At 39.7% G+C, this 16,221-nt stretch overlaps 1 protein-coding gene across 1 annotated transcript; it reads left to right on the top strand.

Moving 5' to 3' along the window:
• The first annotated feature begins 2,080 nt into the window (after nt 1–2,080).
• Nucleotides 2,081–14,562, top strand: tmem51b (transmembrane protein 51b). The gene is made up of 3 exons (XM_061728542.1): nt 2,081–2,305; nt 11,517–11,946; nt 12,952–14,562. The coding sequence occupies exons 2-3, from the start codon at nt 11,531–11,533 to the stop codon at nt 13,391–13,393; spliced, it is 858 nt and encodes a 285-aa protein (XP_061584526.1). The 5' UTR covers nt 2,081–2,305; nt 11,517–11,530; the 3' UTR covers nt 13,394–14,562.
• The last annotated feature ends 1,659 nt before the right edge of the window (nt 14,563–16,221 follow it).

Raw genomic sequence — 16,221 nt, 5'->3', positions numbered from 1 at the left:
TGTATGTAAGAGCAATAATAAAACGAATCATAAAATGACCCTGATATGTCAACAGACATTTAAAAATCATGTTCATTTCAAATACTTATGTCACTGACAACAGCACTCAAGCCAGGATATTCCAGTTTAAAAAGAGGAGTTGCAGCCCTCAACTGATGTTTATGTTGTCATTTTTTTTTTTGGCCTGAAGCTCCACCCTCCACCTATCTCCCAATCACCAAGTCAGTATTGTTTCGGCATCCGGGTTGCCAGCTCGGCTCTAATTATCGCAGCCATGGCAGCCTACGTTCCTGCTGCATTCTGCAGCCTACCTGGCAACCTCTGGTCGGGGGGAGGAGGGGGAGGGTACACGCCGATCAGCAATATTTTGAAAGTGACTGCAGTACCAGTTTTGGCCATTTCTTACAGACGGCTCCTTTAATGTGATTATTTCTGCTTTAACTTTTGACATTTTAACATGGGGGTCAGTAGAGATTGGCTCGCTATTGCAGCCAGCCTCTACCGGCCACTTGAGGAACTGCAACAAATCTTTATTCCACAAGAACCTCAACTCGGAAGATAGATGGTTGGCACTTGGGCTGGGTCCGAAATTGCATACTTCCAACCTATTGAGTATGCAAAAACAGTATGTGAGATTTTTTAGTGCGTCCGAAACATTAGTACGTACTCAATAGTATGCGCTATCCATACTCATTGGATTGATGGACACTAGCCATGGATGTATTATAGAACTGGATGGTACATTGAAAATGGCCGCCCATTCATTTCAATGCATTCTGCTCAGCCAGCGCATAAGCCGAAAAAATCTCTGACTTCCGGGTTTACTTCCGCATACAGCGGCCCATAGAGCATGCGCAGTTGAGTCACCTCCCATGATGCTCTGGGGCCTCCCATCATGCCCCGGGGCAATGACGCAAGTATATGTATTAATATAATATATTAATTCATGTATATTATTACATGTAAAGTATTACATATATTATTAATGTATTAATATAATATAATTATATAATATATATTAATATAATACATCCGTGGAGTGCACGGACACGGCTGTGACGTCAGCCGTGACGTCACGCCCAGAAAGAGACTTTTCTTTGACTTTTCTGGCCGTTATAAAACATTTTTGACGGATATAAAGTCCATGACTTAAAAATATAGAATACAAAGATTAGTAATTGCCGGTGATTACACCTGGAGGTGTCCTGTGAATAGTTTTAGTGGCTACTCTTTTACTATTGCGGTCTATGGGAAAAAAGCTTTCTGGGCCCCATGGGATTTTTTGTTGCAGTACCGCGGCTGGCCACTGGAAAAAATCGGCGTGCCTGCTGAACGCGAGATTCGGGGGCTGACACTAGCTGAGCAGAAACTTCCCACAATGCAATGCAGCGGTGTTTGGTTGCTAAGTGATACGTATATGTCATAAGTATAATATTAAGTATAATAATATTATTATGTAATATTAATATTATAATATTCGTATATAATAATATTATATAACGTCATCTTGTTTCGGCCAGGATAAAAAGGAAATAGGGGAGCGGAGCACTGCTACGCTGCTGTAACACGTCACTTCCTCCCAACGGCAGGAAGTGACGTGTGCGCTCTGAATAGTACGTCCGAATGAATGCATACTACTGATATTTACTCAAAAGTGTGCCGAACTTAAGTATACTTTTTAGTATATACTGTTTAGTATGGCATTTCGGACGCACCGCATGTTTTTACAGAGGCCCTGAATGGACAAACTGAACACTGGCTCTGATGCACATTAGCAGCAAAAGCAGATAGGATTTATGTTTCACTAAATACTGTATTACATAATTCTCCTTTGCTTTTGGCCCCCAAAGAATGACAAGATTTCCTTTTCTAAAGAATTGTTCAAATTAAATTCACAGTAAATGATGACATCTTACTATAAGGTTAACCATAATATTTCCCATAACACAATTAATTATTTACTAATATAAACCACTATGCAGGCTTGTCCTTGGGGGCGTTTACATATGCGGCGCTAGGACCAAGAGGACGAAACCAGCAGAGAGGAGTTTTCACTCTGGAATCTGTTCAAAGTTATTCTCACCTTCATTATTATCTAATGAGGGATTCCACTGAGGGAAATAATCCCGTTTTTGAAATTAAATAAATAAAATTAAAAAGGAAAAAAAAACTGTGGAGAGGGGGACTGAGTTGTTGCGTGTTACGCCTTCTTCCTCTTTCCCCTGTGATCTTCCTGAAAGCACCTGCGTGGTTCAGGTAACTCATCGATGAATAGGGAAGTCCTTGGACACTGAGCAGCGGAAAGGTAAGGCCTTTTTCGGATCACCAAACCATTTAAATGCTATGAGCAGTTACAGCACCGCCCGTAGAGGAGTTTTAAAAGTTTCCTTGCACGGTTCTAAGATGTTCAACCTTATTTTTGAGCGGATAAAAGTGCCATAGTGGTGACGGGCTCGTCTAATGGGAAACCCGCGCAGTCCCTTCCTGCTTTACAAAAAGTCAAACACTGGCTGCACGATGGCTCGCGACGGAAATGATTGCAGTTGTGTTGTTAGTCACTTTTCCTTGCTGTAATATAAATGGCAATTGCTTCAGCTTGTAATTCATAGGAAGCGGTTATGGGAACAAATTTAACTGCAAAATTGACTGTTTTGAATCAAGGTAACTTGATTTACATAGCACATTTAAAGTAGTTCACAGAACAAAATATAAAGCATAGGAAATGCATTGGACATTATGGAAGAGGATTAGGGCGACTGAAGAAACAAAAATGGAATTCTGAGAAAAAAGTCAGAATTCTGACTTTTTCAGAAACTTAAAACAAAAAAGAAATAGAATTTTTTTTTATTTCTAAAAAAAGGCAGAATTCTGTTTGTGGTTTTTTTTCTTTGTTTTTTTTTTAGAAAAAAATCCTCCCTACTTTCTTCTCAGAATTCTGAGAATAAAGTAAGAATTTTCTCTTCTCTTTTTTCTCAGAATGTTTTTTTCAGTGGCCCTAATCCTCTTGTAAGACATAATATCATATCAATAATATAAATAATACAAATAATAATGTTTTAAAATCAACCCTAAATTAAACAAGAAGCCAGTGCAGATACCTCAATCTGGCTAGTTACAAGGCTGTATTTTAGAGCAGCTGCAAATTTTGGATGGATGGATGGATGGATGGATGGATGGATGGATGGATGGATGGATGGATGGATGGATGGATGGATGGATGGATGGATGGATGGATGGATGGATGGATGGATGGATGGATGGATGAGTGAGTGAGTGGTGCAAACAGAATATAAAGTACTAATCAAGGTTAGATTTTTTATTGTTTTTTTTTTCAGGGTGTGTCATTCTCTGCTGCAAATGTACTGGTGGTGAATGAGACACACCACACCCTCTATACAGGCTTTAAGCGGGCAACTTATTAAATATGAAGCAGGGGAATTTACAAACATAGGATGCTGTAATGTTCTTTTTGTATTTCAGTATCAAAGCATGTTTTATTTACTATGATTTGAATATTCATATTAAAATTAGTATTAGCAAATGATGTGTTTCATCCCTCCATGTACCAAATCTAGTATCCCATGTCAGGGAATACTCCTTAAAATGTATATAATATTAGTCATTATTATATAGTGCAGATCAGTCATTCAACATGACTTAAGCTAAGAACTTTATAGTTGCATTGATAAAGTTATTGTATTTAATGTGACATTATTATCAAATGCAACAAACACAGAACAAACACTACCTCTAGATGCCATTGACATGCAACCAATCGGTGGGATGAAAGATGTGATGTTGACGGACTGACAGACAAGGAAAGGAAAAGACATTGAAAATGATGTACAGTGAAGTAGGAATACTGGTGATTGGCAGTTGGTTGGTTTCCTAGGAATACCTTGTGCCGTTAAGGATTAGTATAAACCATCTTGGTCGTTTTTAAATAGCATTTCTCGAACAACACTGTGCATGAGTTGCTGCATGAAGCCCGCCGCTGCCCTGCTGCGATTGGTTTGGTAAATTCTGTACTGGTGGAAATGGCTATGAGTAGGAGGGGTACAAGACCTGTTTTACAAGATAAGATTTTTTGCAAAGTGAATGAATATGGCTAGTCAAGCTTCCAGTTCCAGCACACCTTTCAGTTCAATTCAATTTCATTTATATAGTGTCTGTTATAATACAAGTTGTCTCTCTGCACTTTTCAGAAACCCAGAACATGACTCCTGAGCAATTATTACAGAAACAATAGCCGGTAAAAACTCCCCTAGTGGGAGAAAAACCTTAAGCCAAACATTGGCAAGGAAAAACTCCCTTTTAGGAGGGAAGAGTCCTTGAGCAGGACCTGGATCATAAGGGGGGACCCTCCTGATGCAGGCCGGCCGGGTAGAGCAGGAAAAGGAAGATTAGAGAGAGGAGAGATACAGGTATATTGTCAAAGGTACAAAAGACAAGCTATATTAGTATTAATTATCTGTGAGCAGGACAACTGAGAGTTTTATGTACATATTACTATATGTGTCCAGCTGTGGAAAAACCAGGAACAATTCTCCCGAGGGTCATTTTGAGTTATTTACAGATTATGAAAGTCTAATTTATAAGCTTTCCAACGATGTCTAACACATGGGAATCTGAAAATAATTGAAGAGGATGTGACCAGTACTCGAGTTGTAAAAAGAAAATCAGATTTTATCATATGCGGACAGATAATTTGTGCTGACGACAGCGCAGAGGGTGGGAGACCAACTGTGAACCCTTTTGATTATTATTAAAGCACAAAGATAATTATTGTACTCCTAAAACAATATTCATTTTATAGATGTTAGGTGTCAGATACTTCTGTCATTGCTCTTGAACAAGGCACCTCAGATTTGGAGTTGGTCTTGGGCTGCCGTATAATAGTTAGAGTCAAATGCAGAGGATTAATTTTCCCACTGGGATCACTCCAGTGTAACTTGATACTCATGATACTTTTAAATCTATTGGGGATTCATCTATTACAATTCAAAACAAAACCCCACAAAACACTGTAAATTAATATATGAATCCTCTAAAGTCAAGTCCATTTTATTCAAGTGCAAATTGTTGAAAACAAATGAAACGGTTTACAAAATCTGAAAATATTACAAATAATACAAAATAGCACTGACCAAACCAGCAGCAGTTACTGTAAATGCAGCCTTCTGTAAGCTTTAAATATCCACTGGGCTTACATCAAAACACAAAAATAAAAAACATTTTTATGAACTTATCAATATGCCTCTGTCCTTCACAGGATAAGTAAAATGGATCACTGCAAAAACTCAAAATCCTAACCAGAATATTTGTCTTAATTGTAGTTAAAATGTCTCATTTTCAGTCAAAAAAAATCTCATTACACTTACACTTTTGACTGTTTTTATTTCAGGGGGGATGCCATCCCCCCTCTTCCCCCCTTTACTCGAGTACTGGATGTGACCATCTGAATGTTGGCATTCCCCAAACTAGTTTTGTGAGAAATCAGGCCTCAAAGTTTTAAGGATTAAGACCCTCCTGGGGAGCCAGGTGTGGGGTGGTAACAAAAGCTGTCTATATTTGCATAATTAGCCTAATACACCCCCCTCTAAATGGTTGTCAAAAGGAATTGGAAATCCTCCTTGAGATTTCAGAAAAATTTCAGGAAAAAAGGTTGTAATACATGACATTGATTTAACCTTTAACCACTTTTTGAACTGATTAGGGAGAAATGCAGAGAGAATAACTAGAATTTTGTCAGGTCATTACCATGAGATTTATTCATAAATGCTCACATGTTGTATACTTACATTATCTATAGTATTGCCCCACATTCTTCCAACTTCCAACATATTATGTACTGCCGTCTGTCTGTCTGTCTGTCTGTCTGTCTGTCTGTCTGTCTGTCTGTCTGTCTGTCTGTCTGTCTGTCTGTCTGTCTGTCTGTCTGTCATCCCTCCCTGTAGTACACCAACCATGTATCAGTAATTGTACTGTAATTGGAACTCTTAGTCTCCTGCTCACAGATAGTTAAAGGGAAAGTTCAGTTTTTTACAACCTGGACCTTATTTCTGGCATTTTTTATGGTCGTATACTCACCCAGAAAAGTTTGGTGTCATTTGGAGTCCTTCGGAAGATATTAGGAGTTTTGTGCGAGCCGCTTCTCCATATAATGGTAGAGAATGGGGGCACAGCGGGACACAGACGATACAGCGTCTAAATAACAAATCATTGCCGTGAAACTCGTTCATTTCTTTTATGAATCACTAGATCTGCTTCCAGGACCTGTTGTCTACATCCGGGGCTGTGTGTGTAACAAGGAAATCAGTTTGTAAACAAGACCTCTGACCCGCGCAGAAGCAGATCTAGTGATTCATAAAAGAAATGAACGAGTTTCGCGGCAATCATGTGTTATTTAGACGCTGCATCGTCTGTGTCCCGCTGTGCCCCCATTCGCTACCATTATATGGAGAAGCGGCTCGCACAAAACTCCTAATATCTTCCGAAGGACTCCAAATGACACCAAACTTTTCTGGGTGAGTATACGACCATAAAAAATGCCAGAAATAAGGTCCAGGTTGTAAAAAACTGAACTTTCCCTTTAATACTGACATATCTTGTCTTTTGCACCTTTGGCAGTGTGTCTGTACTGACTCTCCTCTCTCTTTCTGCTCTTCATTCTCTCTTTCTATCTCCCTTTTCCTGCTCTACCCACCTGATCTTCCGCAGGAGGGTCCCCCCTTATGAGCCAGGTCCTATGCAAGGTTTCTTCCCTCTTAAAGGCTTTTTTTTTTTCCTTTCTCCCAAGATGGGAGTTTTTACCTTCCATTTTTTTATGTAATAATTGCTCGGAGGTCATTTTCTGGGTCTCTTAAAAGCAACTACAGGCAACTTGTGTTGTAATACATGCTATATAAGTACATTTGAATTGAAATTTAATTGTATTATTACTGATACATGGTTAGTTGGTGTACTACGGAGACAACTATATAAACAATTGTACACAGCATACACTGAGGTGGTCAGAGTGTGGGACCGCAGGTCAGCATGCACCTCTGGAAGCTCTGGACTGCAAACGTGTATAAAAGAGAAAGAGGAGGGGACAGACCAGTGCAACAAACTACATGAACAATGGAGTGCAATTATGGTTATGAGACTTCTAATTAATAACTGAGGATAGAGCTTTAGAAAAGAAAGAGGAGAAGAAGAGGAGAGCAAAAGGGGTGAGGGTACCGCTCAGTGGATCATATTGGTGTCCCCCTGCAGCGTAGATCTATAGCAGTATATCTACGACAACGCTATGTTTAGATGAGCCTGCTATAGTCTTGTCCTGTAGCTGCAGCTATACCTGTAGGTGTGTTTCTACTAGCGGGAGTTTGGGGTAGATTTTTCTGGGGCCGGACTGTTTGTGTGTTTCTCCATTACCAGGACCAGCCCCGTAAAAGGCCTTCATGAACCTCGGGAACCTGGTGAAAAATAGCCCTGTAGTACTCCGCTTGGCCAACAGAAACCTCCTGGCGGGGGAGGGGGGTCTCTGCTGATCTAAATTACCTTCAGCACTCTCACGTAAACATAAATCATGTGACCACAAATCATTTAAGGATTTGAACCAGAGATGTTTTGCTGCGAGTTCATGAAGATGGAGATTACAAGAAAAAAACAATAGATGGACTGACGAGTCGGTTCAGGTCTCGTTGCCATATAACACCATAGAGGGCTGGCAGGGGTTTCTTTTAATCTCAATTGCTATGACAGTGGTGTATGTTTAAAAGAAAAACACAAGTAGCATCCATTGTTTGTGTTTCTTCTTCTGCTGCATTCTTCTTTTTCATCTCGTTTTATGCTGCTGGCCGTTTGCGAACAGCAAAAAATGTGCATTACCACCACTTCATGGTCGGCTGTGGTATTTTTCCAGACACAGGTTCTTGTGCGGCACTACAGTGTACAGAGACACGCCATGTGGTGGGGGCCGAGGAGACGGTCAGCCCTGTTAGAATTTAGCCATGTTCAGATTTACCCTGAACTCCTGCTAATGGAGATGCGCCTTATGACTACTGGCCCTAGCACACTAGAGTTTACACTAACTATAGGGTTTACTAAACAGAAACAGCTTGAGTTTGGTTTTAAAGGTGGAGGTGTAGGTGGGTCAGCCTCATTAACCCAAATTGGAAGTTGGTTCCATGGTAATGGTGCCTGATAGCAGAAGGCCCATCCTCCAAACCTGCATTTGGGTACTCTAACTACGAGTAAACCGGCACACTGAGAACAGAGAGCTCTATTAGGAACATAAGGCACTCACATCACATCAGGTATTGCAAATTTTGCGGAGCTAGGCCATTTTGGACTTTAAATTCAAATAATTCACTTTTTGATTTGGATTTTGAGTTTACCGGGGTTTCACTGGAGTGAAGCTAACACTGGAGAAACATGCTCTCTCTTGTTGATTCCTATAAGCACTCACGCTGCTGCATTTAGGATCAGTTGGAGCCTATTCAGCGAATTACTTGGACATCCTAATAACACATTGCAGTAATCTAGTCTAAAAGATACAAATGTGTGAATTAGTTCTTCAGCATCACTCCGGGAGAGGATGTTCCTAATCTTTGCAATATTACAGAGATGGAAAAACACAATGTTATTAATATGCTGTTTAAATGACAAATCATGATTAAAATAAATAAATAACACACAGGTTTTTCACAGTAGTAGGGGAGGCCATCGCAACACCATCTAATCCCTTCGTTTGAGTCCAAAAACAATAACCTCTGTTTTATCAGAATTTAGAAGCAAAATGTTAGTGAACATCCTTAATGTCCTCAAGACATGCCTGAAATTTGGCTAACGGTTCTGTTTCATTTGGCTTGGTAGACAAATACAGCTGCATATCATCAGCTAGCAATGAAAATGAATACATTGTTTCTGGATAATACTTCCTAATGTATGTATAAACTGAACAAGACTGGCCCTAGCACTTAGGGGTGGGTATTGCCAAGGACTTCACGATACGATAGACATCACGATACTTGAGTCGCAATACGATACGGTATTGCAATATCCCAATTTTGCAATGTATTGCGATATTACACATAGTTCGCTGAAAACTGTAAAGGCATTATGCATCTTAAAATCTGAGTTGCAGGTACATGAGATTATAGTGATAATTCATAGGACAAACTGAGTAAAAACAATGTAATTAAATTATCAATGCTTTTCTATTGTAACTATACAAGCTAAAGTTACAACATATTTGCATATGTTTTTCATATTATTTACTTATATTAAATTAACATTTAACAATATTATTGAAGTCCATGTATACAATGAAGTTGTATTAGATTTACAACCCGTCTGAAACATGTTTTATTATTTGAAGAAAAAAAAAATCTTTAAAATCGATTTATTCAAATTGTGAATATTGATATCGAATTGGCCAGCAAAGTATTGCGATATATTGCCATATCGATATTTTTGCCCACCCCTACTAGCACTGAACGCTACGGGACACCGTAGTAGGCCCTCATCTGTATTGAGGGAACATCATGAACAAACTGGAATCTGCTAGGTAGATATGATTTAAACCAACCTAGAGCTGTCTCTTTAATCCCAACACCCTGCCCTAACCTGTGCAGTAAAATGCTGATCTACAGGGTCAAAAGCAGCACTGAGGTCCAGTAGAACTAGTATGGACACTAATCTGACACTATAAGAAGGTGATATGTGACTCGAACCAGCGCTGTTTCTGTGCTATGATGCATTCTAGAGATAATTTCTACACAAATAATAACTGGCTTGCAACTACCTTTTCCAGGATTTTAGATATAAATGTAAGATTGGAAATTGGTCTATAATTAGCTAAAATGTCTGATTCAAGAGAGGATTTTTTAAGTAACTGTTTAATTGCTGCAAATTTAAAAACCTGTAGCAAATATCTTACATTTAGGGTTAGTTGATCCGGCCAGTATTGTCTGTCCATCCATCCATCCATCCATCCATCCATCCATCCATCCATCCATCCAACCATCCATCCATCCATCCAACCGGTTTTAAAAAGAGAATTCTAACTTGTGGTTCCAGGCCGTAAATGAATAACACTTCATCTTTAAAAAAAAAAAAAAAAAGCGAATCAATAGTAAAATACTCTGCTTCACCTCACTCAGGCTTCACATCAGCCTCCCAACTTAACCACTATACTTATCAGTACCCTGAACAAGAAATATGACATTAAAATGGAAATATAATATAACAAAATTGCATACTATAGAAGGGAAAGTTAGTATTTACGTGTCAACCACTGGATCATATGGCCGCCCTTCCGGAGTCTGGATCTACCGAATATTTCGCCCTAAATTGGAGGGGGGGTTTGTTTTTGTTTTGTTTTTATGTTTCTACAGCCTTAACATGACACTAGTACACTAGTACATACCATAGTAGAGATTTGGGGCTAAATAAAGCTGAATTGAATTGTATGATGAGCTTATGGAGAAGAATGCATATGTATAGAATGCAATAATATATACAGGGAATAAAAGTGTACAATAAGGTTCAGATTAAAAGGAAAAGTTTACCTTGAAACCAGCAAAGATTAAAAACAAAAAAAAAGTAGTTTTCAATGAATTCCCTAATTGCACATTTTTACAAAACAGAAATTGTTTAGGAACCGTTATTATTAAGGTAAACTACACAAATAAAATGACAGCAGTGAAAAGTGAATATCTGAAGAAAAAAAGTCCATGTGTGTACAACGTGCAGAATTGGATGGATGCATGTAAATGTGTCCTCCTAATATTCGCTAATAACATTCTGCATTAATCTCGCCAATGATTTTGACTAAATTCTCTTTGAGTCTCTGTATTGATATTTTGAGGTACATTTATTTGCTGGTTAGTCCTTAGAGAACGGTGTGGTTACTGGCTTAGTTGTGACTACTTAACGATTCAGCCCCCTTCTGCTTGAACTGCTTCAACCAGTTGCACCACTTCTTTACAGAGAGGCCCGTTTCAATTCAAGTACATTATTGGGTTTTCTTTACCTAAAGTCCAGTTTTCCTGGCAGTTGAGACTGAAATCTTTGGTCTACCTAACTGGGTCTTCATCAACAGAACCACGAATCCTTAACTTCTTTATCAGCCTTTGAACACGACTGATCTTTTTGTTTTTTATTTTATGATTTGTACTCTCTTTATAGCTTTTTTAGCTCTATGACTCCAGAGAGTCAGTCCTCCTTTAAAGTGTCTCAGGCATGTTTGTCATACTTGGACATGTATGGGCGAGCCATCGCAGTTGTTTTCTTACACCTGTTTCGTCTCTTGCTCACTCACTCACTCACTCAAAAATGAGGCTGTCTGAGCGCCATTCCTGTTTTTAAGATTATATCTGTATATTTGGTGCAGTAAAGTAAAGTTGTTTATTTAGCTTGTCTGTTGCTAATTGGAAGAGGCTACCAACATAACAACATCCGTGTTTGAAAAGACAAACATGCATTGAATGCAGGAAGAGTATTTTGTAAAAAAAAAAATTCTCTCTCAGTTTGTCCTGCAGGGATGTGTTCCAGTCGGAGGATATGCGGTGGCAACAACCATCCCAGCAGATCATCCACCTCGGAGGCTACAGGCTCAGGTGCGCACTATGCCCTGTGTGCTCTGGGAGTGGGACTCATCGCCCTGGGGATTGTCATGATAGTGTGGACCGTGATACCTGGGGATGAAGAGGATTCCAAGAGCACCCCTACTTCTCCGTCAGGCAACTCAACAGTAACGTCGGATGACAACGACAACCAGGACGAAGATCGTATGAAGTCCTCGTCGGTGGCGTTGGTCCTCGTCGGAGTTGGGGTGGTATTGTTGCTCCTGTCTATTTGTCTCGGTGTAAGGAGCAAGAGGAGAACTCAAAACAGAAGTGACCAGCCTCAGAGGAGCGGAGGCACCTTCATGGCCCATGTGGCAGGGGAAGAACAGCCGTAAGTAGTTTCTGCTTTCACACCCAAATACTTCCTCAAATTAAGGCCACATTTACACATAGCTGGGTATTTACAAAAACGGATATTTGCTGGGTATTTACGAAAACGGATATTTCCCCCTCTACGTTTTGAAAAATACCATAATTTACATGAACCCGCATAAATACGCTGTTAAGGTGCTATGAGCCTGCCAAACCTACAGGCGGCAGTGTAACGAGAAGCATAAAGTCATGCTAGCCAATTGGAATCCTGGAAAAAAACATCAACAAGTGACACGAGTAACTACAGTAGCCCAACAAATTGTAAACACAGGTCGCACACATAATGCTGGTGACGTTTCTGTCGCATAATGTGACGTTCCGAAGCCTAAATGTCCGTTTCCCTCTGTTTACAAGCAAACGTGAAGACAGAGTTTTTGCAAATCTCCACTTTGGCCAGAGTTTTCAGAAATGATCGTTTTTGGTGTCTTTGAGCTTCGTTTTCGTGTAAACGAACGGCCAAAACGCATGAAAACACCACAGTTTTTGCTACGTGTAAACAGGGCCTAAATGTTGTTGATTTTAAGCTATGAATATTTGAAAACATTAGTCACTTCCATATCTCTGATAGTGGCACCCTCCCCGAGCTCTGCAGTCATCTTGAACTGTTGCACAATTTGACACCTGTCCTTAGGACTCGTGTGGCCTTGCCGGTGGTTACACTCTGTACTTTAAGAACTGGAGAGGCCCCCAAACGGAGGCTGTAGTCTCTCTCTTTTTTTTTTTTTTTAGGCATTCAATCACAACAAGGGATCATTTGATCATATCTGACTGCAAAGGGGTTATTCGTAGTCACAAACCCACAGAGGAATTGTAGCAGACCTCATCCCTGCTGAGTTTCCTGGCTTCCTTTATCCATGTAACCCTTATGCTGATAAACATTTGCACATCCATATTAAAGATTTTTGTATTTGATTTGTTTACAATGCTTCTCCCACTGGATGTCACATCTTGCGTTCCTTCCCAGAGATGAAGATCCAGCTGCATACAACGTGCCGAGCTACGAGGAGGTTGTTGGCAGCGGTGACTACCCCGTCCGCCAGAGCAACCTTCAGCGGAACGGCTCGCAGCTGCCGTCCTACGAGGACATTATAGCCGCTGTGGAAAATGAGGGAAGGGAACCCAGGAACGACTCCACAGAGGACACCCCTCTTAACGATCCCCCACCGGCTCCGGTTCAACCGGCCGCCGAGTCCGCCGGCCTCTCGCCGAACCCCAGCTTGCCCACACGTAGCAGCAGTCGGGCCAGCCGCTTGCTGCGGCCCCTCCGAGTGAGGAGAATAAAGTCGGACAAACTGCACCTCAAGGACTTCCGCCTCCAGATCCGCACCCCCACACAGAACCCAGTGACCATTGAACCCATCACTCCACCTCCGCAGTATGAAAATAAGATGCCTGAACTCCAGTAGGGTAATATCATATCGTAGGACCCATTCCTGATCAAAATGTATGGAAATATGGAACGAATTTTTAAGGACTTGCATCATCTGAAAGCCTGTTTTCAAAAGCGATATTAAATAACATAAAGGAAGCTGTGCACACACTGTTGAAATGAAAACCCATCAATTAGAGGTTTTGTTCTTTTGTCACTGAAGCTTATAATTGGATTATTTATTGGGTCTCACTGCGTTTTTGGTTCCGTGTAAACGGAGCAGTTTAAAGAGGTTTGAGAGGTTTCTGGTTGTCTTTTCATTGTTGTGTTTTAAAATTTCCTGCCCAAAGTTTCCAAAAAAAAAAAAAAAAGGACAGCGTTTCATTTTTGTTTAGCAGACAATCAAATGTATAGCTTGTGATGTAAAGTTGAAGTAAAATAAAATATCACATGTACAAACATTCCTAATGTATTTAACATGGATGCAATGAAGCCTAGATTCAAGGATGATTAGCCTCATGTTCGGTTTTTTTGAGTGTTTGTAAAGTCGTCATCTTAAAGAAAATGGTTTGGATTATGTGATTGACACGGGTATTAAAAGAATAGAGCCTTTTTTTTAAAAACAGACATTAACTGTATGTCTGAAATTACCTGAATGCGTTGCTTAATAGAGCTTTTATAAATGTTTATATGTCCAAATAACTTTTTATTGTAATATTTGTGAAATAGTGGTAAATGCATGTTTGTTTTTTTCTTGTTTCATTTAAAATCTGATGACATTGAATGTTTTTGTTGAAAAATGAAAACACTTTATTTATTCAATGTATTATGCCAATGTTGAGATCACTAAAAGGTAATGGATTTATTTAACACAATATGTGGCAGGACAAGGAAAAGCTTCATGATAAACAATAATTCTTCAGTTTTCGTGTGTGCTGTGAGTTTCACAAGATCTGTATTTATTTAGCAAAAGACAGATGCTGTTTTTTAATTTTTAGATAATAAAATCTTGCAGTTGAGTTTCTTTTCTTTTCTATGTTCTGTCATCACAACATAATTTGTCAAAATAAATTTGCATGAGTGTCTGTTTGCACTTTGAATGATTTGATTTACATTTAGCACCCTCTAGTGATTAAAAATGTGAAATGGCCAAAGTGAAATTGATGGAAAATGTGTCATTGCTACATTAAATCAATGTTTTGTTTTTTTGTATATTTTGTTTTGCTCTACATAAGCATAAATTGTTCATCATACCTAATCAGGGAGCAAAGAGACATTTTTTTATGTTTATTTTTATTCATCATACCCAACCTTTAAGATTATTACCAGGACTTGCTTGCATTTGAGTATATTTGATAATTAGAAAAAGAAAATATTCACTAATCAAACATCTAACCTTGTTGGAGTTCTGTTTCATGCACATTTACAACTTATGCAACAAATGTTCATATTCACACGCTCACATAAAAAGTAAAGTAAGGTATTGTTTACACAGTCCAATAAATTTGAGCAATTTGTCCTTTTAAACACATAAAAGTGAAGGCCTGAATGTATCAGAAAACCTGTTTTGCACTTTTGAACATTTTATGGTTTATGGCTTTATAAATATGTACCGGTAACACTGATGATGGTGGCATGAGGCCAATTTTCACCTTTTGCCAGTGCACATACGATCCATACAGGTGTTAATCAGCAAGGGTATATAAGTTAAATTACACAAACAGCCAAAACCAATTTTCTTTGGTTGCTTGTATCTTTAATTACTGTATGTTACCATGTCACCATTTTGGTGAGCTTGCACAGTGTCACCGCCTTTATTTCTGTCCAGGGTTGTATTCATTATTTGCCAATAAACCATATTGATTATGGGACAGGTACTGTGTGGTGAAGACTTCACCAGGACATCCCAAAGATTCTCAGAGGGATCAGTGACAGTGTACCCGCCTCGCTGCAACAAGGAGTCGGGCTCCCTGGAGCTGGAGCGGACGGAGAAGAGCTTTAAAGTGTATCGCGAATGTTTCGGCCGGTGCAAAGGCCTGTTTGTCCCGGAACTGTACGGCGCCCCGGCTGCAGCTGAGCTCTGGTAGACAAGAGATGTGTTAAAATCATGCCAGGCTGAATTCATGGTTGAACCTAAACCTGACCACATGAGGCAGCCTCACATCATAACACTGGTCCAACAGGCCTGTATGGGAGATGTTAGGTGTGATGACCAGATTACTTGTTGAACTAACTTTCTTGCCCTGATGCACCCATCACTCTGGAACAGGCTATGTCTCGACTCCTGAGACCACATGATCTTTTCCACTGCATTTCAGGAGGTGGAGTGAGCCACACCATTCCCCTTCCCCCCTTTCTTCCTGGCAATACGCTCCTTTTATAATCTGTGATCCCATTCAGAGCTGACACTAAAATGAGTCCTAGGAAATCTGATTACAACAGGCTAATGCAAGGTTTGAACACATTAGAAGACGGATGGAAATCTGATCGCTCAGTACATATTTGGAGGTGGTCTGAGAACCTGAGTCCATATCTGCAGTCTAAACACAAACACTTATTGGGTCAGATTCAGGGACCCCTTAATAAACTAACATCATCAGCACGGCTTACTTAATTTTGTGCATGAATAACAGCAGTAAAGATCTTTTTCATTCTGATATCTGCGGTGAAACTTTCCTTGTATTGTATACACCATAATCATATATCTTTTTGCTGAATGACGTTGGGGGGGGGGGGGGATTGAACGTTTCTGGTGGCTCTTCCTCTGACTTTTTTTTCTGAGAGTGATACCTAGTTGTTTTCAGCAGTTGCCTTTAGCATTTAAAATAAAAACCCCATCACATTTGGCGTTTGCAATCCAAAAAA

Source organism: Cololabis saira, chromosome 8, assembly GCF_033807715.1.
Source record: "Cololabis saira isolate AMF1-May2022 chromosome 8, fColSai1.1, whole genome shotgun sequence".
Classification (NCBI taxonomy): domain Eukaryota; kingdom Metazoa; phylum Chordata; class Actinopteri; order Beloniformes; family Belonidae; genus Cololabis; species Cololabis saira.
Note: the sequence above shows the minus strand (reverse complement) of the source record. Positions and strands in the feature narration are given on the sequence as shown.